The 23,733-nt window shown below is 31.7% G+C and overlaps 1 protein-coding gene across 1 annotated transcript in view; it reads right to left on the bottom strand.

The window, feature by feature from the left end:
• LOC144845419 (rho GTPase-activating protein 29-like) overlaps positions 1–23,733 on the bottom strand; it is a 44,195-nt gene that overhangs the window by 12,660 nt on the left and 7,802 nt on the right. Inside the window, exons 2-9 of the mRNA XM_078702740.1 lie at positions 15,441–15,768; positions 15,030–15,173; positions 8,395–8,476; positions 7,556–7,622; positions 4,190–4,277; positions 1,609–1,758; positions 751–860; positions 207–272 (exon numbers count right to left, since the gene is read on the bottom strand). Of these exons, the coding sequence (XP_078558866.1) occupies positions 207–272; positions 751–860; positions 1,609–1,758; positions 4,190–4,277; positions 7,556–7,622; positions 8,395–8,476; positions 15,030–15,173; positions 15,441–15,768 (1,035 nt within the window). The remainder of the gene's footprint in view (positions 1–206; positions 273–750; positions 861–1,608; positions 1,759–4,189; positions 4,278–7,555; positions 7,623–8,394; positions 8,477–15,029; positions 15,174–15,440; positions 15,769–23,733) is intronic.

Here is a 23,733-nt window from a genome sequence, read left to right as displayed (position 1 = left end):
TAGATATAATTTTGTTTTTACATTTTATTTTATTCAGGTACAAAATTCAATCTACAACATTATACACATGGCAGCACCCTGAGTATTTCCATGAGTGCTAATCACTATCAAATCAGCTACAAAATGAAAAAAATGTCTCCTGAAAATCCTCTGATTATTATTTGATGGACATTTAAATAACATTTTCATCCAGGATTATTACAAACCTCAACAAATTTATGTCCAGAAATCTGATTACAAGTTGCTTCACAGTTAGTGGCATATTCAACATCCTGAAAAAAAGGTCAAAGGTGAACCAAAGTTATTACCACATATTTAAATGTGATTGGTATTATAGTAGTTGATTTATTTCTAACCACTGCTCTGACATAGTCTTCTTTTATAGAGGGTGCATGTGGAGGCGGTGGTTTGTTGACATGTACTGTGTGACACAAAGCTAGCTATATCCGCATGTGTAGATGCTGGGATGGCGATTGCTGCAACTTGCTAATACTGTATATATGTATTAATCTGAGCCTCCATGGTTAAATAAAGTTGAATTGAATTGATTTGAATGTCCCTCTATCCAGTTAATATTTATAAAAATGTTATTTGGTAATCTGGAAGAACCACGACATTGGTCCCATCGAAGTTGACGTCTACTTGTGACATATTCTGGGTTGTTGTTAGAAATAGGTAGGAGTGGCTAAAGTCGAGTGGTTAAGACAGTCTTCCATACACCTGCACAGTTTACATTTTATGCACACATACCTGATCAAGGCTGCAAATGAAAGCTGTCTGAAAAGCTAAAAATCTTCCTTGCTTTAGTATCGGTTTTGTTGTCATTGCTAATTTCGCTAAATTCTTTGTATATTCCATTTCTGAAAAATAAATTGAAATAATACACAAGTGTCTTTGAGACCTACTGTGTAGCGTGTAAATATGAGAATTGCGAAGTTAAAGGAAGAAGTCTAAAAAACACTATGAAATAACCATTCTATAGAAACAAAAAAATATGGATTTCAGCTTCAGTACTATATAATATAGGTATTGCATATTGGGTCTGTCTTTTTAATTGCCTGTTTCTTGCAAATGTACTCAAGAAACTCCTCAACAATGACCTTGGTGCTGAGTCACATACAATGAATACTCATGTATTATATCAGTAAAATGCTAAAAATAAGATGCTAGAATACATAAAACAAGCCTGTGGCAGGATTGATACAGGGAAGGGAAGAGGTTTAGAGGGAGTGTGTTTATTTATCTGTGATTGTCTTGGCAGACAAAGGTTAAATATCAATTGAAAATACACTGGAAATGGTGGGGAAAAATAAAATCAATTTTAGAAAAGATCGTAATTTGTCTGCCGGCTAAGTAGGATGGGCAGAAATGTGTCCTGAGCTACAGCAAGCTTATTTATAATTACATCCACTGCCGGTTTTTAGTTGTATAGAAGTTCAAACTCTTCAAACCCCTGCCTACAGCTTTATATACGTTATTCTTTAAATTGTATTCCTCCCCTGATTCAGGAAGACAAAAATGGTACGTAGACATAATTTGTTTGCAAAATACATGTATGTGTATATAGGACCAAACTTGACTGGTGATAATATAAAGATGTAGACTTACGATAATGCATTCTCTTCTCAACAAAGTTGATGATGTCTTTAGCATATTTTGACCAGACCTTAGCCCTGTCTAGAGCTATTTCTACTCCTTGGTCTACCTCAAATAATGTTTTTTCCAACTCCTCTTTGCAAACAGAACTAACTGCAAATGCTATGGAAAAAACATAAAAATAGGCTTTAAAACATAAATTAATGAACAGTATGTTTTTAATCATAAGATATCAACTAAATTAACATTAGTCATAGTTCGACCGACGACAAAAATCTAATTTAACATGAAAATCAATTCATAAAAGGAGTCAAAGTTTGTAGTTCGTCTAAGTGAAGTCGGACTTGATTTTATGTCGGTAATAGTACAATAGATAATGTAACCAATCAGATTATAACTAAATAGGTGATAAGCTAATTTTGTTTTGCCAAAAATGTCTTTCATTATTAATTATAACCATATGAGATAGCGATTACATGACCTCAGAGAATTGTTTATGAATATTAATTTCATAATAGTATCATTGCAGTAATTCATTTACAATATGGAGGGTCATATAATGTATTCTACATGAAAAAGGCTCTTAGAAATCCACTTGAAAAGACTTCAATAGGAAGCGGCTTTCTATTCAAGTCTGAAAAATGTATATATGAATATATTATACATTCAACTCTCCCAATACCGGACTTTTTGGGCCTGTTTCTGCTGCAACTGCTCAAAATACGGTATAAAAATACGGTATAAAATAAAAGTCGCAATAAAGGAAGTTTCAACAGGCTAGTCCTAGTGATAGGAATACAAAGTAAATGAAATTTGCCTTCCAATGTTCAAATTACAATAAAATAACAACAGTTAAAAACATACAATACTATACAATGGATAAGATAATATGCTATGTATAATACATATGAACAGTAAAAATATTAAAATACTATATAAAGAATAAAATATAAAACGTCTCAAGTTATCTTTTAAATTGCTTGTTGTATTGCCTGATTGCACACGGAAGAAATGATTTATTATGACGCTCAGTCTTCTTAATTGAAGGAATCATCCTTCCGGATCTACTGAAATTTATAAAGTTAAAAAGAGGATGAGACTGGTCGTTTATTATACATTTTAGTTTTTTCTCCATAACCTTATCGCATATATCATGGATAGATGGGACGTTTGCACCTATTACCTTCTTAGCCATTTTTATTATTCTCTGTAATTTATTTGAGTTATTCTTAGATAAACTATTTAGCCATACAATACAGCAAAATGTTAATATGGACTGTATCATAGCCTGATGGAATAGAGACAGCGCATCTCTGCCAATCTTAAAGTTTCTTAATTTCCTTAAGAAGAACAATCTTTGGTTTGCCTTCGCATAGACTTTGGCAGTGTTGACGTTCCATGACAGTTTTTCATCTATCCATACTCCTAAATATTTATGTTCACTAGTTGTGCGGACATCATTATCTTTGATATTTAAAGGTATAAGTTGCCTCTTAATTTTATGAAAGTCAAACACAATTTCCTTTGTTTTATTTACATTAATACTTAGACAGTTCATATCACACCAGTTAATTATATTATTAACTTCAGTTCTATACGTGCTCTCATCATTGTTTCGAATATATCTATACACGTGTGTAAAACAGCTGACAGCGACAGAAAATAAAAACACAATGTTGACCTCATGTCGCAGGTCAAAAAAAATACGGTATTTTTTATTGGCAGCAGAAAAGGGTACAAAAAATACGGTATAAATTTGTAAATACCGTATTTTATCCACAAATTTTGTGGGGAAAATACGGTATTTTTTTTATGAGCGCAGTTTCTGCTGCCAAAAAAATACGGTATAAATATGGTATTCAAAAAATACCGTATAAAATACGGTATTTTCTTGGCAGCAGAAACAGGGCCTTTGAAAACTGGAAACTCTCCAAAAACCAGACTTTTCTTGAGGTCCAAAATGTCCACACACATTCTGAATACAAGACTTTCCAGAAAACCGGGCATATTAGGCCTGCCTAAGAGTGTACAGTATTGGGAGAGTTGACTTTCCTATGCGATTGTAATGTTTCTGATGTGTTTTTTTTTTGTTTTCGTTTTTTTTTTACTTAAAATAGATAAACAAGATTCAATTGTAGACAACATGAATCAATTATTGCCTTACGGTTGTCATTTTTTTTCTACCTGTGGGTGATTTAAAAAAGTTAATTCCCCATTAAAAAAAAGGGTATAGCACCTCAAACTCTACATCTTTCAAAATCTGTCATATGGAACAGAACTTGTCGAGTAAAGGAAACCAAACCTAGGGAATTTTAGTCGCAATATTAATTACACTGCAAGTAGAAGAGGTCCCCTTTCACCACCTGGTGTGGTAAACTGGGACATGGCATTCCTTTCAAGCCTCCTACCAACTTATTTCATTTTCCATCCTGAGAGATATCCTCTATTTTCAAACAAAAATATATTATTATATGTACTTTAGAAGGCATATAATAATAATATACACTGTACATTCTTATTTCTTAAAACTGAATATCAACCAAAACCAAATTTTTCTTATTGTTTCTTTGTCAAACTATAATAGGAAGCTTACCACGGCCTTCTGTGACATCAAGGTGACTATGTGCCCCTAGACCTGATTCAGTGTTATTATTCAATCCTGATATTATAGTATCATATGACTAAAAAATAAACAGAAAAATAATGTTAGTCAAGCATTTTAACAAAAGTCACAACTTAATACTTTACTTTTAAAGATGTATTGTCTCCCAAAAACATAAAAAATGAAAATTAATAAAATCAGAATTTGAATAGGCCATTTTGCTATTTTAATAAAAGTTAATCACTTCCTAGAAAAAAAAACGTGTTCACTTATAAAAAGACGAATAAACAGTTGAATTTAACGAAAAACCCATTAACTTCCCATCAATTTAGACTATTTTTTGCTCTAAATTACAGTTTTTTTACGTAAATATTTTTTTGTCAGATCCAAGTGAATAACTGTGACATTAAAATGGCATATTCAACAAAAACATTTTTTTTAAACAATTTTTTCAGGGGGACAATGATTAGTCCTTCAGATGGGAGGTTAAAATGTTGATCCTATGTGAAAATGAACAGTTTACTAATCAAAAATAGAGAGGGATTGTTTTTTCAGAATAGATATGGTAGGCACTGCTCAGGATGCAGCAAAGGAGGAGGGTCTAGTCCTAACAGTCAACCATCATATGTATGTTAACTCTCTTTTACAATAAGCAAACATCAGAAGATCTATATCAATAACAAATATCAGTTTGAAACTTGTTAACAGTGTAAAATAAAGTCCAGAATATTAATAAGCATAAATACCAGCAATAGTTATAATTTATAATTGCTGATTAATGCTGATTATTGTCAGCAAGTACGATGTAATGCATACAATAATAGTTTTGACCCCAAAATACATCCACAAGGATATTGCTATTTAAGCATAGAGCAAACAATAATAATGATTAGACCGACAATTAAAAATTGTTATTCATAAATGAAAACTTTATATAGTCTAATAAAATGAATAATAAATGTGAAAATCTTAATTCAATTGTAAATACAAATACTGACTTGTATACTCATTTTAATAATTAATTTTTTGCAATAACTCTACTACAGTATTTCATGTAATCTATTTTTTGTTTATGTTCTGAAAGCTGGAATTGGAGGATCACACCATTTCCAGTTTAGTCTTGACCCTTCTTAACCCACTTCCATTAAGTTGTCTATTTTTATGTAATGTGTTACTAAAAGAGATAAAAATTTAATTTAAAAAATATAAATATATATTAATACAGATGAGGCCCCAGTGGTCTAATGGCTAGGGCATCTGCATATCAAGCAAAAGGTTTCGGGTTTGAATCTCGGTTTGGGAGACTTTTTCTCATTCTCACAAATGTCCACATCTTTATCATTTCAAATTAATTAAATTTCAGTATATCACCGGGCAGTTTAGAATTTGTTCTGTGCCTGTGGTGTGTGTAGAGTTTCTGTATGCCTGTGAATTTATAAACAATATATCTTTAGTGAAAGTGTTTAAAATCCATTTTTAGCAAGCACCGGCTAGATTGACTTTGTTATCGGTTCTAAACTGAAACATGTGACTGTCTGTGAGTAGTTAAGTGCATACTAAAGATGAGAATCTCGTATGGAGAGTACAGCTGATAATGACAACGTGTAAATGTACTATTGTACGAAAATAATTATTCAGTCGGTAATGCAATATGGAGTAATTTTATATAAAGTGTCTATATGTTTGTACAAAAGCATATTGCAGATGAGAGACTATCGTGAGTTCAAATAAACTTGTTATAAGTAAAGAACAGTTAGTAGAATGAAAAAAAATGATTGGAATAACAATCAAAGTACTAACTATCTTGAAAAGAAAAAAAAAGCAAAAGTCTGAAATAACTAAGTTAACAAAGTTTATCCAGACTAGATTAAAATTATTTCTAAATTTGATGAACATCAGTATAATATTAAACATATGCCACAAGACCACTTTAGTATTGAAAGGGTTTTTCTGATATTATTAGAAATGATTTAATGCTTTTTTTCTCTGCATTTTTGTATTATATTTTGGGTATTAAATAAAAACAAACATATTTCGGAATGAATAATATTATTAGCAAATACGAATATAACGCATGAAATAAAATGATAAATGGTGGTAGTGCGCGGAACATCATAACAGCTGCTATTAATGACTGTTTACAAAGTACATATAACTCTTTGCTAATTACAATTCAAAGGGTTGAAATACAATAACTTATTACAATTCATATGGATATCCCCACCCATCACACAAATTCTGAACCGTATGTATTTTAAACATTTTTATTGGCCATTTTTACTATTGTAAGTTTTTTAAATATTTGGAAACAAAAAAGTTAAAGATTTTTTCCCATTGATAATGGCATCATCTGTGTGTGTAATGGTGACTGGACTTTTAGACTATTATCCAGAAAAAATATAAAAGATAATATATACTATATACTGTAGATACTATAGGTTGATTTTTGCACAGTCCTCAACCTAACAATAACATGGTAGAAAATTCTTAACATTTTACACCAAAAAAAAGCTGAATGTTCGTTTTAGTATAAACATTAATTATAACATTAAAAAAAAACTATAGAAATGTGATACATCATCCAATCAAATTGCCAGGATACAATTAGGCATTTTATGAAATATAATATAGAAATTCTTATTCATAGATCCCCCAGAAATGTGTACTTACTTATCAGATACCAGTAATAGTTGTAATTATCTAAAAATAATGTAAATATTTACCCATTTGAAAAGCTACAGTAATTATCATGTGTGTGTTATAGTAAAATTCCACGAAATCCACATTTGTAAAAAATAATTATTATTATTACATAATGTATATTAATCGTTTTAAAACTGAAATCAAAGATTTCTTGAGTTGAATTTAAATAATTGCTTTTATTTCTTGGCAATGGTTCACAAGGTTCTTGGAAACTGTGAATTCTATAAAGCACAAATTAGTATTGCTATTTTAAGTTATATAAATCTTGGCAATAGTCACTATAATGCCATTAGCTAATCCTGGAAATTATGTACATGTACATCACTCAGATCACATTTGCAAAATTTGTTCATAACTGAAATTAACATATATATGGGAAAGCTTTAATTGGTTCAGATTATAAAGCATATCATCACAAATATATAACAGAGTGTTAACCTTTGTATACACTATCAAGCTAAAAAAAAAAGTGTGATGTGCCCAAATATCACACTTTTCTCTCAATTTAATATATAATATTAAAATAAGCCAACTAACTGTACATTTTAAAACAAAATAGTATACCTACTGTATCCCAATATAAGATAGCTGTGAGTGTACAGTATAATGAAAAAAAAAGGAAATTGTTGAAAAACTAAATGAAAAAAGCCTTACCTTTGCATTAAGAATGGGGCTGGCACTATATTGTTGTTCTACATCACCCATTAGATATTCAGATACACTGTAAATATTAATGTGGTAATTGTTAATACAGTATTTGAATCATAACAATTATATTACACGATTTATAAATAATGTTCATGCATACATAATTAATATTTTTTTAAACATGTTAATAAAAGCGGTACTGTAGTGGTGGTGTTACTAAAATATGAAACGACCTATTAATTTAAAAAGTACTTTCTATGCTAGCTTTTCTCAACATAGGAAAATGTATAATTTCAGAAATGACAAAAATTAGTCACTGTTTTGTTTTTTTGACATCATAGATAACCTACGATTCAAAGAGACACATCATTCATTTGATATCACCTCATCAATTTTCTGTCCATTAAGAAGTCACATTTTAAGCTTATCACACCAAATATGGCCTTCTCCGAGAAAGCTAAATTAAATTTTAGCAAGGAAAATAATTAGAGCGCTGTACAGTAATGGATTGTAGTCAATTATAGACCACTATCTATGTCACAATTATGGCTGTGAAGCATTTGGTTTGTATACACATGGGTAGAAGTCTACAGGACTCAAGCTCTAATAACAGTTTCTAATCTTTTGTACTAGAAATTTGGAATTCTCTCACTTCTCAAAGGGGAAGGGGGCGGCGTTTACCGCACCTAAAGAGCCAAAAAATCGGTATGGGTTCGAGGCCGACTCGCTCCTATTTCTGGTGGTGGAACAAGTGTTATTGAATAAGGACTATAAACCTTGCTTGTCTTGCTTCGACACTTAACAAGTATTTGTTGACCTTAAACAAAGTGATCATACTACCATACCTGGTACTAAATGAAGAGGCCAATTCGTCAACTGCGTTAAAATATTTGCTTTTGTCTGGTACATTGAGATCATTGAATAAACCTGTGAATACAGAAAATTTATTTCATTTTATAATTGATTAACATTATCCTCTTCTTATATCGTAAGCTAATAAATAATAATTTTTTTAATTATTATATTATTATAACTATTATTAGTAAGGTTTTATATTGATATAAAGTTTGCGTATATTTCTGAAAAGAACTGTTGAGTTTTTCAATCAATATATGTGGAACATGCAAGGGAAATCTAAAGTTTTGGCTGTTACAATCAGTGTTTTGAGAAAAAGCTTTTAAAGTTAAGTAACAGGAAATGACAAATACAAAAAAATTTAAGTTTACACCATTAACAAAATGGTATTCTAATTGTTTTATTTCAATGAAACTTTGCACCTTCATTAACTATTGTTCTATTATTATACAAAATTTTCATTAAAAACAACCCAATAGAACACTTTCAATTTAAGCATCATACATAATTTACACCATCTTTTTAACCAACATACCACACAAAATGTTAAAATTTATTTATTTGTCTCAAAATAGAAAAACACCAAGGTAATGTAAATACTGTTTCAGCTATCATTTTCTGTAAACATTGCATTAAAAAAAAATGTAATTGTTCAGCCTTTTATTGTTTTTGGCTTAAACAATCTACACATGCGAATTATGTCCGATTTTGATTGCATGTGCCACACATGTACTTTGATCGTCCTCAGGAGTGAGAATGCAGAAAGTTTCCTTTTATATAATAAGGGAAATTTGGTGGGACTGGTGTGAAAGCTAAAACAATAGCAAAGGTTTACATTGGGCTGGATAGAAACTAGCTATAGAATATCATTGTTTCTCATGAACAATGATGAATTGAAAATAGCTGTAAAAGAACAAAGTAAGTTTTTTAAACATAAAAGAATGAATTGAAAAATTGTTTATTCATTAGATATTTTACAGGAAATTTGTATCTATTTACACCTTGATTAGACAAAAAATGAGCATTTTTACCTCCAAATAATGACCACCCTTTAGATCTTTTGGATCCAAAAAGGTGAGGGAAGAAGCCAGCAATGCATCCGATAGGACATTGGTGAAGTGCACTTCATTATAATGTTTAGGTCCTAGGCCTCCTATTTCAAAAACCTGAACCTGGCACTGGTTTTATGAGAATGCATTAATAAAGAGGATTACTTTGATATTATAATCACAACAATACCTTTAGAATATCTGAACAAAAGCTCCTCCTCCTACAGTATAAATTTACATTTTGCAAATCATCACCCTATGACAGTTACACAAAGGATTGATGACACTGACAGGGAAAATTAACCACCACGAATGCTTTATATATACTTACAATAACAGTCATATCAATATAGCTTTTTATATATTTCTATATTTAGAATTTAGTATTTTAATAATACATAACACAATGAAGATATGAATAATTCCTCGATGAACAGTATTCATTGGTAATCATTATGATTATGTATTGTACAGTAGCCTCCTTGACTTGTAACAGTGGTAACTCTATGGCCAACCCTATTCAGGAGACTTTTTATTATCCGATGGTGTCCTCTCTCCTCCTCCAATCTCTTAACTCTGGTTCTACTATTTATTAAAATGATGTTGCACAATAAAAACAAAGTACAGTATATAAATGAAACAAGTTTTATGTTAATTAATACTTAAGGTGTTTTTGTTTGTTTGATATTAATTTCAATTTATTTAAAAAAGCCTCCAGAAATGGAGAGATACATTAAAATTACAGAACAAAAGCAAAACAATAATATACAAAACAAAACAAAGTGAATTCATACACCTATCTTTAAAGGTGGCAATCCTTTTTAAAGAACAAATACAATATGCTCTACATTTAAACAGTGGAGTTGATTTTGTTGTTGTCATGAGAACAAATCCTGACATAAGATGGGATTTGAACCCAGCACCATTGGATTGGACTGCGTTTAAGTCTATTATAAATATTCTCATAGAAACCTATACATTTCTATTTGGAATTCCATCTTTCTGAAATGAATGATGTTTTTGTAAATAGTAGTAGCTTTGTGTGTGTGTATTTTGCTATCTTTCTCCCTAGGTGTTCTGTTAAATTACTCAGTTTAACGCAGCATGATATTGGTATGTGCAGTAGTAAGGTATTGCTACATCTTGTATGCTACAGTTTAAAGGTGAATGCATCCTAATTTAAAAATAGGTTAAAACACCTGAGAGAAATAGTTTTGCTATGTTTCTGAGAAAGTAGGTCCCTTGATAGCTCACTGCAAAGCACCAAAGTGAATCAATCTATAAACAGTCATCTTAAAAACTTTCAGATTTTAGTGCAAAATTAAAATAATTTTAGAAAACATTTTAATAAAGTTAGAAATTCAACCATTCAATGTATTTGGGCAAACCCTGAAATCTGGCTTAGGTCTTATTTTCACTGGTTAAAATACAATAAAAGATACAAATGTTTGAAAATAGCAGTTAATTATATAAAAGGGATGAAATACTGAGATTATGACTGTGGAAATAATTAGGTGATCATTTAGAATAAAATGATCACCTATTATTGTATGAAATCTTTATTTTTTTTCTTTTTATTGTTTCTGTACACTATTTTGTGTAACAATTATCTCAAAAAGTTTAATGCTAAAAACTTATTCTGGAAGCCATTGAGTTGTAGATATGAATTCACACATTTGACGTACAAAATGTTTTGACGTCATCAAATGGCCACTTGAATTTAAAAATTAGGATTTGTTATCTTTTTGTGTTGATTATCACATTCAACAGAGCGCATCTTGGTTATGTGTGCTCGAATTTCGCACAAATTTCAGTATGTGCTTGCTTAATTAATTATCTTTATCATGAGTTGACACTATTTTCATTTTATTGACGTCATCACGCGTAAAAACTTGAATAACGTAGCCCGTGTAATTTCACCTTCGCAGTAAATTTGAATATCTTACAGCTCTTCAGAATTGAAGGTTACCTTGATGATTATAATTTATTATGAAAGCTGATGAAATGTAGATATTAATTCATATAAAAATTAAGCCTATCGGATGTTGTGACATTAACATATGGCCAGTTGAAGTGAAAAAGTAGTTTTTTCATATTTTTCGTCAAAGTTATACACATTTCAAAGAGCGCGCACAGCGCTTCTACATGCCAAATTTTTTTCCAAATCTTATATTTTTTTGCTCAATTAATTATCTTTCGAAATTGTCATCTTAAAGTTTAGTTTGATAACGTCATCATGCCAAAAAATTAGAACATGTGTGTCCCGTAATTTCACCTATGCTACACTGTATATAGATATACAGTATATACTGTACATATGGCATATAGGACAACTCAGCACTATAAGCGTATAATAGGATGGCATACATCAACATTTTCCGATCGTATGTTAACGTACGTGCATGTTTAAAAAAAATTAATTTCAGTAAAATGATAAAAATGATCACCTATAATTCGTCAAAGTGACGAATTAAATTCTAGTTATAAATTGTTTGTGTCATGATTTATATATTAACAAAACTTACTACTAAGTCTAGTAAGTATGGATAGGTGGTGTTTGTAATTTTTCATTTCAAAGAAAACATTTATAAATGCGGGTGTACATATGTCTGTCACATGACAGAATCAACAAAATATATAACAAAATCAAATCTCCTATAATTACACACGATTTTGTTTACTTTCTGAGGTCACACTAAAACATGTTTTTTTTTCAGCATCGTTGAGACTTGAGAAGTTTAACATGTGCTGCACAGTGTACCTCATAAGTCCATTTTAAATATTTACAACTCTTAATGTAAATTTGTAAACGTATTTGCGGATATACTCATAAACAAGGATATTCACCCCATCACAGAATAATGTCTAGCACTGCAATGCCTAATGTAATGTATGACGGACACGGCAAAAGTATACATGCCTTTACATAAACTACAGATTAAAGCTCTGTCTACACTATCAAACTTTATGTGCCTATATATGGACATGATGATGTCATATCCTTTCCATATTTGGGCATATCACTATCATATTTGGGCATATCAATACCATAGCACATAACACTTTTTTGTCAAATTAGTTTGATAGTGTAGACAGAGCTTCCTTATATTCTTCAGTAACACAGTAACTATAATATTGATCAAGTAAATAAACACAGGTGTTACAACTGCTAATGTAGAAAACGCCAGCTAATGCCAAAACAACTGCTAATGTAGAACAATCCACAGCTAATGTAGTAAAACGTCCAGCTAATGTAGAAACACCAACAGCTTATGTAGTAAATACAAAATCAACACCAGCTAATGTAGAACGGTCAACAGCTAATGTAGAAACAAAAATTGCCTCCCAGCTATAAATGTAGTTACTATCGAAATCGACCATCTCCCGTAACAACGACCTCTCGTAACTAACCACCTCTCTTAACGACCACCTCTATTAACAACCACACCTCTAGTCAGAGAGAGAGAGAGGTTGTTATCCCTTAAAAGAGATGTGGTCGATTACGAGAAATGGTCGATTATGAAAAGCGGTCCCTTACAAGAGTTGGTGATTCTTTAAAAGAGGTGGTCACTTATGAGAGGTGTGGTCGTTAAGAAAGGTGGTCGCTTATGAGAGGTGATCGATTATGAGAAGCAGTCCCTTATGAGAGGAGGTGATCACTTCCGAGAAGTGTTCGATTATTAGAAGTGGTCTCTTAACAGAGATGGTGGTCTTTCAATAGGTGGTCATTTACGAGAGATGGTCGTTACAGGATGTGGTCGATTATGAGAAGTGGTCCCTTAAGAGAGAGAGAGAGGTTGTGGTCCCTTAAAAGATGAGGTCACTTACGAGAGTTGTGGTCGTTAAGAGAGGTTGTCCCTTACGAGCGGTGGTCGATTATGAAAAGCAGTCCCTTATGAGAGTTGGTTTTCCTTTAAAAGAGGTGGTCTTTAAGAAAGAGTTGGTCTTTAAGAGAGATGTGGACGTTAAGAGAGGTGGTCGCTTAAAAAAAAAAAAAAAAAAATTAATTAATAAAAAAATATATATATTGTCTACATTAGCTGGCGATAGTAACTACTAGCTGGGAGGCAATTTTTTTTTACTACATTAGCTGTTGACCGTTCTACATTAGCTGGTGTTGATTTTACTACATTAGCGGTGGATTGTTCTACATAATAGCGGTGGATTGTTCTACATAATAGCGGTGGATTGTTCTACATTAGCTGTGGATTGTTCTACATTAGCGGTTGTTTCGACATTAGCTGGCGTTTTCTACATTAGCAGTTGTAACAACAGGGAAACCCTCTTTTACACAATTATAAAAGAAATGTTTACCATTGTGGTCAAAATTTGCACTATGAGTCACGGCACATTATTGTTTTATTGATTTACCATCATTGGTTCAGGGAAAAGCATTATATTTTGATTTTTAGGTGTTTATATCCTGGTGTTGGTCACAAGAATAATTATTTTGTATACACAAAAAAACTACTTCAGAATTGACCTGGTAAAGGTCAAACTAAAGTAATTCAGAAAGTGGCTGTTTTTACATTTGGTTTGCTATGTTTTGACACTCCAGAAAACCAGTGCTTTGTGTGTACAGTATAATAGGTGCAAAAATATTTGTGCAGTTTGTATGTAACTGTATTACTATTATTATATACTTTTCCATTTACATATGTCTGTAATTGGGATTAATTTAAATGTCCGAATATTCTGTAATGTATAGTAAAGTACTGAAATTAGATCAAACCCATTATATTCCATACAGTATGATGATGCCCTACTGTATGGTAGACAGTTAATACAATACACGTTTTATTCCTGACACAGATTGCTAAAGAACTTTGAACTTGTGTCTAGAACTTGTAACTGCAAGAGCAGTGTTTAATGTAGTGTATGAAGTTTGTAAATCATGTCTAGTACAATGTAATCAATGGTCTAGTACCTACCTAGACCTGACACGCATTATCTCAGTTGAACTAGCAGTGTAGCACATTTTAAGCCCAACTGGCTAGCTAAACAGCAAGGCAGGAATGATATGACTGGGGTTGCTGAATTGCCATGTGAGAAGGCGAGGGGTTGAAACCCGGTTGAAACTTGCATGTGCTGCCTTTCTGTCCCTTCAGATGGGATGTTAAGATACTCTTATTACTTGTTGAACTATTCAAATGTACTATTTAATAGAGATCATCTCCTGATGAGCTATTCACTGTAGGCTCTGTACTATAGCTATCATCAATTGTAATTATTTTCTAAAGTAGTAAACCTAAAGACCATTTTAACCCTTTGAAGATGATTAGGTTTCTACTCCAAGTGACTGAGGCTAAATAAGGTATTTTAATAGGTTTAGAAAAAATGCAAAATACATTTTTATGACTTGACTTTCTGCAATTGTTGGTTTTATTGTTATATGAAATGTTTTGGCCTTCCGAAAAATTGCATTCAAATGCTCAAAAAGTGCAATTCAGTGACCCCAAAAAAGTCAATACGTACGTATACAGGCCTCGTGTCCTGGGACAGTAAATTAACCCGTATGGGATACGGGCCACATCTTCAATGGGTTTAAAATATTTAAGTCCTGTGCGTAATCTTACCTTCAACTTGCTTAATGAGATGTAGGGATGATGAGTTTATTTCTTGCGTTGTTAGTGCTGGATATCTATTCAAAGTTGAACGTAAAATGCAAAGTAACTCCTTCAACTGCTCTTGTATTTTACACTGAATAGATTCTGTGAGTTCTGAAAAACACATAAAAAATCATTTATTATTTTATTATTATAATACAATGTCCTTCTCTAGAGGGAACCTCTTTTTTTACATGCTGCAAGATCCAGAATTCATTTAATGCTTGGCACAAAGACAAAAATCAAATCTTGTGGTTTTGTTTATCTGAACCATCACCTTAATCCACTGCCTAAATGAGCCGCCAACACAAACAATACTTGCCATCGGAATAAGGAATTGGAATGTACATCTTTTTTATGGAATTAAAGGTTGGAATATACCTTCATCTTCAGAGAAGATACCACGCATAGCACCAAGCGCTTCTTGAAATTGTCTAACTTCTCGAGTCAAATGCAAGATTTCCTCCTGATTGTATTGAGATTCAAGTATGTCAGAGTTCAGACTGGTCGATGAACTACTTTTTGAAGGCCCTCTTGTTAGTTGTGACTGGTTCATTCCAATGTATGCGGGAACCATCGTGTCCGGTGATCTTGTTAATCGGTTTTCTGATGTTGGAGTTCTGGAAATTATGTCAGGTGGACTGAGTGTGTCACGTGATGTTGTACTAACATCTCCTATCGAGCTTCGTTGGCTACTAGTGTCACTTTCCTAAAAAAAAATGAGTAATCTTGATAATATTATAATATCGATTTAAAAAAAAAAAAGTGATATATAATACCACCAAAATTAAAGGTGAGAATAATTATGTTACGGCATTTAAAACATCATAAGCTCTGTATTTGAATAACAAGATTCACGTTACAATGAAACCTTAAAGCTCAGGTACAGGCATGAATTTTGAATATACTATTTGATTAATTGTACACAAATCAAATATGTGCAACATATACCATGACAAAAAAACATGAATTTCCCTTAAAATGGTAAAATACACAATTTGGAATAAGACTTTTTTTCAGTAGTTGGTAGTTAAACCTAATGTAATAACATGTCTCACTCCCTAGCAAGTGAACAATAGATGATGTGTATACGGTAGATAATTTTTGCTATAGCACGAAAATAAAAATCTGAAGAAACATCAAATTCTACTTATATTAAGCCATCTGATAACATTTTTTACCACACCGTTTATTTTTCATAGTATTTTTTTTAAACATTTGTGTATAAAAGAATAGAGATTTTACTGTGTAATTTGAACTATCCCCCACTTATTTTCAACAAGATCATGTAACACAAATAAAATTCCAAAAATTATGAAACATAGGGGAAACTATAGATTGATAATTACTGGAATGTATGATCAATATAAATTTTTTGCCCCCACCTGGCCTTTAAAATAATGGCTGTTCTAACCAGTGCTGTAGAATTAAAGTGTGTCAAAGGCTTCTGTCAAAAGGTGGTTAGGTTGATTGAAACCTAATACCAACTGTACTGGTGGCTATGGCCATGCTAACAGACTTGCGGCTATATGCTGGCCATGCTAACAGTTCATACTGGACCATGACAGTGAGTCATTAATTTGTTAAGGAAATAATGAACTTGTATGTATTTATGTGGTATAAAATGGCCCACTGTAAAAGAGGAAGTAAAGTTTACCATGATTCCATAAAGATAGATCTAGTAAGCCTAGCATGTAAAAAGCACTTTAATTTGACAGTACATATATCAGGAAGTTGTAAATAAAACATATCAAGAAACAGTTTTTATCTTAAATAATACTAAATGAATTGAAATAAGTTAGTTTCTTCCTCATTCACCATTTATCTACCAAGTAGAACGAGTCAAGGAGGAAATGCTACTCAGACTTGTGTTATTATAAATTCACCAAATAGATAAATGTGTAGGTTTCACAAGTTGTTCATAACAAGGAAACAAAGACTTTCCAAGTTCTTATGAAAATAATAAATAAATTACCATTATAATTTTTATTTTGTTAAAATGAAGTAAAATGTGTTTTACCATGGCAACATCAAACACCTTCATAGCAACAATATAATTTTACAGATTTATTGCTAGCAATGAAACATTGAGTGTAAAACAGAAATATTATATGAAAGCAAAATATGAATTAAAACAGAAAACCATATTTTTTCCTTGTAGTACAGTAGCATTTACTGTAGAATCCCTATTAAAGGGACACCTTTGACACCAAAAAAAGTGTCCACTGTGTAGGGAGGGGTTCTGCTTTATAGTAGTATTGTCAGTATAGTATAACATGTTCTATAGAATTCTAAGGGTACAGTAATGTTCAATTAAGAATAAGATGCTATACACAATACAAGAAAAATGAAAAATACAGTATTAATACTAGGTAGTAATACCAATGAGTTACAATAAAACCCGCCTATGGGACATCCCTATTCAGCGGACTACCCCAATAAGTGGGACACTTTCTCGGGTTCTAAAGGTGGGTCTTTTGCGTGTTCCTGGCAGAATGGCTAAACCTGCTGGTTTATACTATGCAAGCATACACACAAGTTCAAGTCATTCTTTAATAAATTACCACCAAACCTCTTAACTCTATTTCTTGTAATTTCTATTACTTTAAAACTTAAACAATTTTTAATTTCAAGTTACTAGATTTAACAAATGTTGTTCCTGTTTTGTTATTTGCTGCTTTCTGTGCTCGATTTCTGCTTAATTTATATACATTTTATCAATTTCCCCCCCCCCCCACTCCTTTTTTTTTTTGTTTACTTTTTTTATGAAATATTATTATTGCATATAATGTAATCAAAACATATCTTTACCCTATCTATTTTTTCATAAAATTGTTACTATGTCACTTTATATTATGTTTCAGGCTTGCCCAACACAAGTTCTCCTTCATCGGGATCAAGCCTTCTTTCAATGTTACTTTGTCATATTATGTATCACCTTTTATTTTGTTACCATGACATTGAAAGTAAATAAATGTTCAAATGCAAATGCAAAGGTTCTAAAGCCTTTCAATGCAGACAACCTTTGAATTGGTATGGATTGTATGGCTACCGCTAGGCTAAAATAAAAGGAGAATCTAAGCAATACAAACCTGTATGTGTGCAGCTATTTAAAGACAGAGAATCTTAGCATCTAACTTCTAGCAAAGGATCATTCCATGTAATTTTATAGCTCTATGATCATTCCATCACAAACCAGCAAATGAGGAGATATTGGATACCTGACAGCCTGCTGGGACTAAAGTCAGTATTGTAAAGCCTCATTTTGACTAAACTAAGTCTAACTAAAATTCTCAGAAAATTAAGAAACATATCTGAGGTGATATTCAAATTTTATCTACAAACTTTCACTTTATATCAGGAATAAAATAATCAGAGAAATACTTTCTTTATTCAATTTCAAATTCTTGAAATTCTCTTAAATTCATTTTTATGAAGTTATCCAGTGTATCCCAATAATCTGAAATCGCTTTGAAAACAAAAGACCTCTTTGAAGTATTCACTAGAACTTGTGAAGAGATTTTAATAGCCAAACTGAGTGCATTGAACTAGTCACTAATATTTACATACCACTTATACAACAATGTACAGTATCATTCAATCTTATGCCACTAAGTTAATGACTTTTGTAATAGGTTGGGAAGGTTACATTGATAGGATGGGTTGAAAAGAAGATCGTGGTTGGCCAATGGTCAGCTAGGATTTATATACAGTTTAGTACAACTACTCCAAATGGTAAAAGCAAAAATAAGCCACATTCAGGTACTGTATGTGAACTTATAGCACAGGCAAATGCAGTTAATCCAACCCTGCACCTCTCATCCAAAATTAGATTTTAGGAAAGATTTGGGGATATACATGTATAGTATATAAAGCATAAACTACAGATTCCTTTCACTAATGTACTAAACATCTCTTTGGTACAACATTTTCTGGTTTTTCGTAGAGGTTCAACCATTTTTTCCATGTTCCTACTGTAGAATCATTTTCATTAGTAGGATTAATTTCAAATAAAAGCCTATGACTTCTATATTACTAAGTGTGATTCACTGCATTGTATGGTATAAAAGCCATTGACCAAACACATACCTAGTATATTGTATGAAACAAAAGCAGAGAGCTGACCATTTCCTCTTTACATTCTTTTAAACATACTTTATGATATAAGCAAATAGATTTGAACCTACGTGACTGAGAGGAGTGAAGTTGTCATCTTCAATTTCAATCTCGCTTGCAAGAGATGTAGCAATGCTCTCTGTTCGTCTTCGAAAACATGGAGGCGATGAAATTAATGTCCTCATACTTAATTTCATCATCAAGTATGAACACTCGCAAAATTCACAAAACAATTAATTAAAATCCTTGAATCAATCCAATATTGAGAAAGAAAACATCAAATTTATTCTACAGCATTTATGATTTGCACAAAATCGACATTAACATTAACAAAACAATGAACACAACAAGAAATCAAAATTAGCTGTTAGCTTGTTCACATCTTAACTGTTAGTGAAATGCGTTTCTTGATGATGTTGTGACAGATATGAGTAAGAAATTTTTTTATATGAATTAGCTTGAGGGGAAAAGACACCATTAACGCATACCAATGATCAAATCCTAGCTGAATCTTCGTAATATTAGCTAACATGTTTAAGCGACTATTGACATGTACACTCCAGTCACTCATACCCAGGTTACTAACTAACAAACAAGCACATTTTCAGGGACACAGATAATTTTGTTTTTTAACCACAAGATGGGTTAATGACATGGCTTGCATAACGAGCTATAAACCAGCAAATTCCAATGGCAGTGGGAATAAATTTTTCAGCAAAATGAAATTGAAGTTGGTGACGACAAAATATTTTAATTTCAACATTAATGCAATAGGAAAAAATGTTTTTATTTTCAAAATTGTATTATTTTAATACGTAAAACTGTTAAAATACAAAAATATGATTACAGCTTGGACGCAATGCAATTACATAACGTAATTTGACCAATCATAAGCGACAGTTCTTATACTACTTTGCTTGTGATTGATCAAATTGCCTGCGTTGCTTGTTTGTCCTTGCATTGCGTCCTAGCGGAAACCAAGCTTGCAATATGCGTAAAGTACAGTAGGATAAAACTGTACATATCAATAAAATGAAACAGAATGTAAGGTCATTACAAATTCAACAATTATACTTTGTCTAATTTTAATAATTTTATAAATACAATAGAGTAATTAATCTGTATTGTGTAACAAATAATACAAATTACTAAATATTATCTAAATATTGACATTGAATAATACTGTATTTATTTGACCTTTGAAATTAAGTAATTAAAAACTAGGGAGTGGAAATAGCAGTAAACTATTAACATACTGGTATAAAGCGTACATTTTTTAAAACACAATATTTGATAATTCTAAGGTTGGTGGCTTAATAACTTAGGGTGGGTGTGTACTGTACTGTTTAAATACTAAATATTTTTACTGTATAATATACACTATACAATATATTATTATTGTTATTGTTTTGTTTAATTAATTTTACGAATTTTACTAGTAAACATTAAAACTCATAACAAAATAAATCAATGATTCAACTAAAAAGAACATTTTCATCATAAAGTCCACTTTTGGGTAAATGATGTAATTTGAGAACCTAGAGAAAAATACAACAAAAATGCAGGCATCTTAAAATACTATACTAGATTAATATAACGATCCAGGCACCACTGTGTTGGAACTACACCTGGACACTGAGCAAACCCAGCAGTATAAGATACAGCCTAAAAACTAACCTAATGAAAATAAGTAGCACATGATATCTAAGACACCAAAACATTGTTAAAGCGCATACCTCGAATAACTAGTTTCCAAAGGGTCTGCTTAGAAGTTTAAGCAGTATTGTAGTAATACTAATAATAATACTAGGTATACTGTATTCATGACAAGGGCTGTTAGAAAAGTGTAAAGTTCAATTTGCTCTACTATTAATACACACAATTATAAATTGATCATAAAGTCAATTACAATTACATTAAGTATAAACTTTAAAGAAAGTATTGTATTAGTAAACAATTAAAATACAATTAAAATACAAGCAAATATACAAAAGATACAAATACAGAAAAAAGTCATCTATAACCCTGGCGTTTTATATTGTATAACTAAACTGCCAGGGCCGTATTGAATATGGTTTTATTTATACTAAAAAAGAGTAATTCATATTTCTAAACTAAAATCTACTAGTATTAATGTTTATTTGATACTTTCAGTTTAGGTTTTAACACTAACATGGATTTATACAGTATACAACAAACTGTTTTCTTTTCTGCAATGCTACCAATACAGCATTCATTTTAAAATTAATTACAGACTGATATTATAATGGAATGCGTGGGATATTTGAATAATAAGTTTAATTTATTAAACTACACAATTTGTATTTTAACTAGAAATACTCTACTTTACAACCTTAATTATTCAATTTTTCAGTGCCCACGACATGAAAAGCTACATGATACTATCTGACAAACAGACTATTAAACTATTTAGCCCTGTGTACAATGTTTAGAAAAAATGGACTGGAGAAAGTTTAAAATTAATATCAAAGTGTCTTTATTGCACAAAACTATAATGATATTAATATAAAACCAATAGATTGTAAAAAACTGTTAAAATGTTATACAGTCCATCATAATATTCTGTTGTGTTTATCAGTAGCTAAAAGACAATGGTTTAAACAGACTATAGAAATGCTAATTGTGTTTAATTACCATAAATTTATAATTGTGAAGCATAACACCATTGATTGTTATTATTGTTTCAGTAATACAAAACTAGAACAATACAATCAATGTTGAAAAACACAGAACCATGTTTTGATGGAGAGCAGTCACAGTATTTTAAAAAGGAATACTGACCTAGGGTAGGAGCCACCCGGTTTAGGATGACCTAGGGTTGGAGGCCCCGGTTCAGGATGACCTAGGGTTGGAGGCCCCGGTTCAGGATGACCTAGGGTTGGAGGCCCCGGTTCAGGATGACCTAGGGTTGGAGGCACCCAATTCGGGATGACCTAGGGTTGGATAGAAGTTACAAACTTCAGTCGCAATGTCTTCAAATCCTAACAAAATGAATGGGAGATAAAACACTTTACTTACATCATTTGAAGAAACAACATTTTTTGGAGTTTTCGTCGAAGCATAATCAAAATTCTTGTAAAAATTATACATCATAAAACAACAATAATTCCTGGTCAAATCATCAATGAATTCAAAATTAAATCGCACACATGAAACATCTTGTGTGGTTGATTATGCAAAACAAACACCAACACATTTCAAGAAATACCGCTAAACATATCTTCATAAAATTATCTTCAAATAGATCATCAATAATATTTTTATTTGTTCTAAATATTTCCTGAATGGTTGAATCTATCTATTAAATAGTCATCAAATATGATAATGGTTGACAATTCAGGAAGCATTACAGCAGTATATTCTGAAGTGGCTTGTTGACAGAAGGGAATGACTTAAAGACTGTCTCTACTAAAGCCACAAACTTTAAACAATGATATCATACAATACAATAGTGACAAACACTATACACCAATTAAATGCATGCTTTGCGTAAACGACTCTAGTTCATTGACTGTGGAATGTTATTGTATAGCATGTATAATAGTAGTTGGATCATGTATTAAGGAAATTAAAGCGTCGTTAATAATACTTCACTATTGAAACATAATGGAAGTAAAACAATATCAATTACATAATACTACTGAAATTTTAAACTTTCACTCTCAATGTTTTTATCAGTATGTAAACTAATTTAAGCTTAGGTTTCATTACGAAAGACAAAAACTGTATTATTGTTTTATCATTGATGATATGAATGATCGTGAATACATATTGCAATTTAAATAGTACTGTACTACTCAATGGAACCAAGGCAATCTGTGGCCCTGTTTCTGCTGCCAAGAAAATACCGTATTTTATACGGTATTTTTTGAATACCGTATTTATACCGTATTTTTTTGGCAGCAGAAACTACGCTCATAAAAAAAATACCGTATTTTGTATACCGTATTTTCCCCGCAAAATTTGTGGATAAAATACGGTATTTAGAAATTTATACCGTATTTTTAGTACCCTTTTCTGCTGCCAATAAAAAATACCGTATTTTTTTTGACCTACGACATGAGGTCAACATCGTGTTTTTATTTTCTGTCGCTGTCAGCTGTTTTACACACGTGTATAGATATATTCGGCGAAAATGTGGAGCGAAGACGTCACAGTATTTACTATATAAATCTGTGTGGGAAAGGAGGGTGTGGGGAAGGAGGGTGTGGGGAAGGAGGGTGTGGGGAAGGAGGGTGTGGGGAAGGAGGGGGAGGGGAAGCTAAATGTCCAGCCAACTAAAAGGTAATAAAAGGGACAACCACATTTATAAAGACATTTCTAAAAAAATAAAGCAGGAGTACGGAATAGAAGCAAGTAAACTCAAAGCCGAAGAGCCTGCGAAAGCAGTACAACATTGCAAAAGACAATAACTCGGGGAGGGAACGAATTACTTGTCCTCATTACGATGTTTTCTGTGCTCTCACAACATCTGTATTACAGGGCTAGCCTGTTGAAAGTGAGGCGTAAAACTTCCTTTATTGCGACTTTTAATTAT

Source organism: Antedon bifida, chromosome 6, assembly GCF_963402885.1.
Source record: "Antedon bifida chromosome 6, ecAntBifi1.1, whole genome shotgun sequence".
NCBI lineage: Eukaryota > Metazoa > Echinodermata > Crinoidea > Comatulida > Antedonidae > Antedon > Antedon bifida.
Note: the sequence above shows the minus strand (reverse complement) of the source record. Positions and strands in the feature narration are given on the sequence as shown.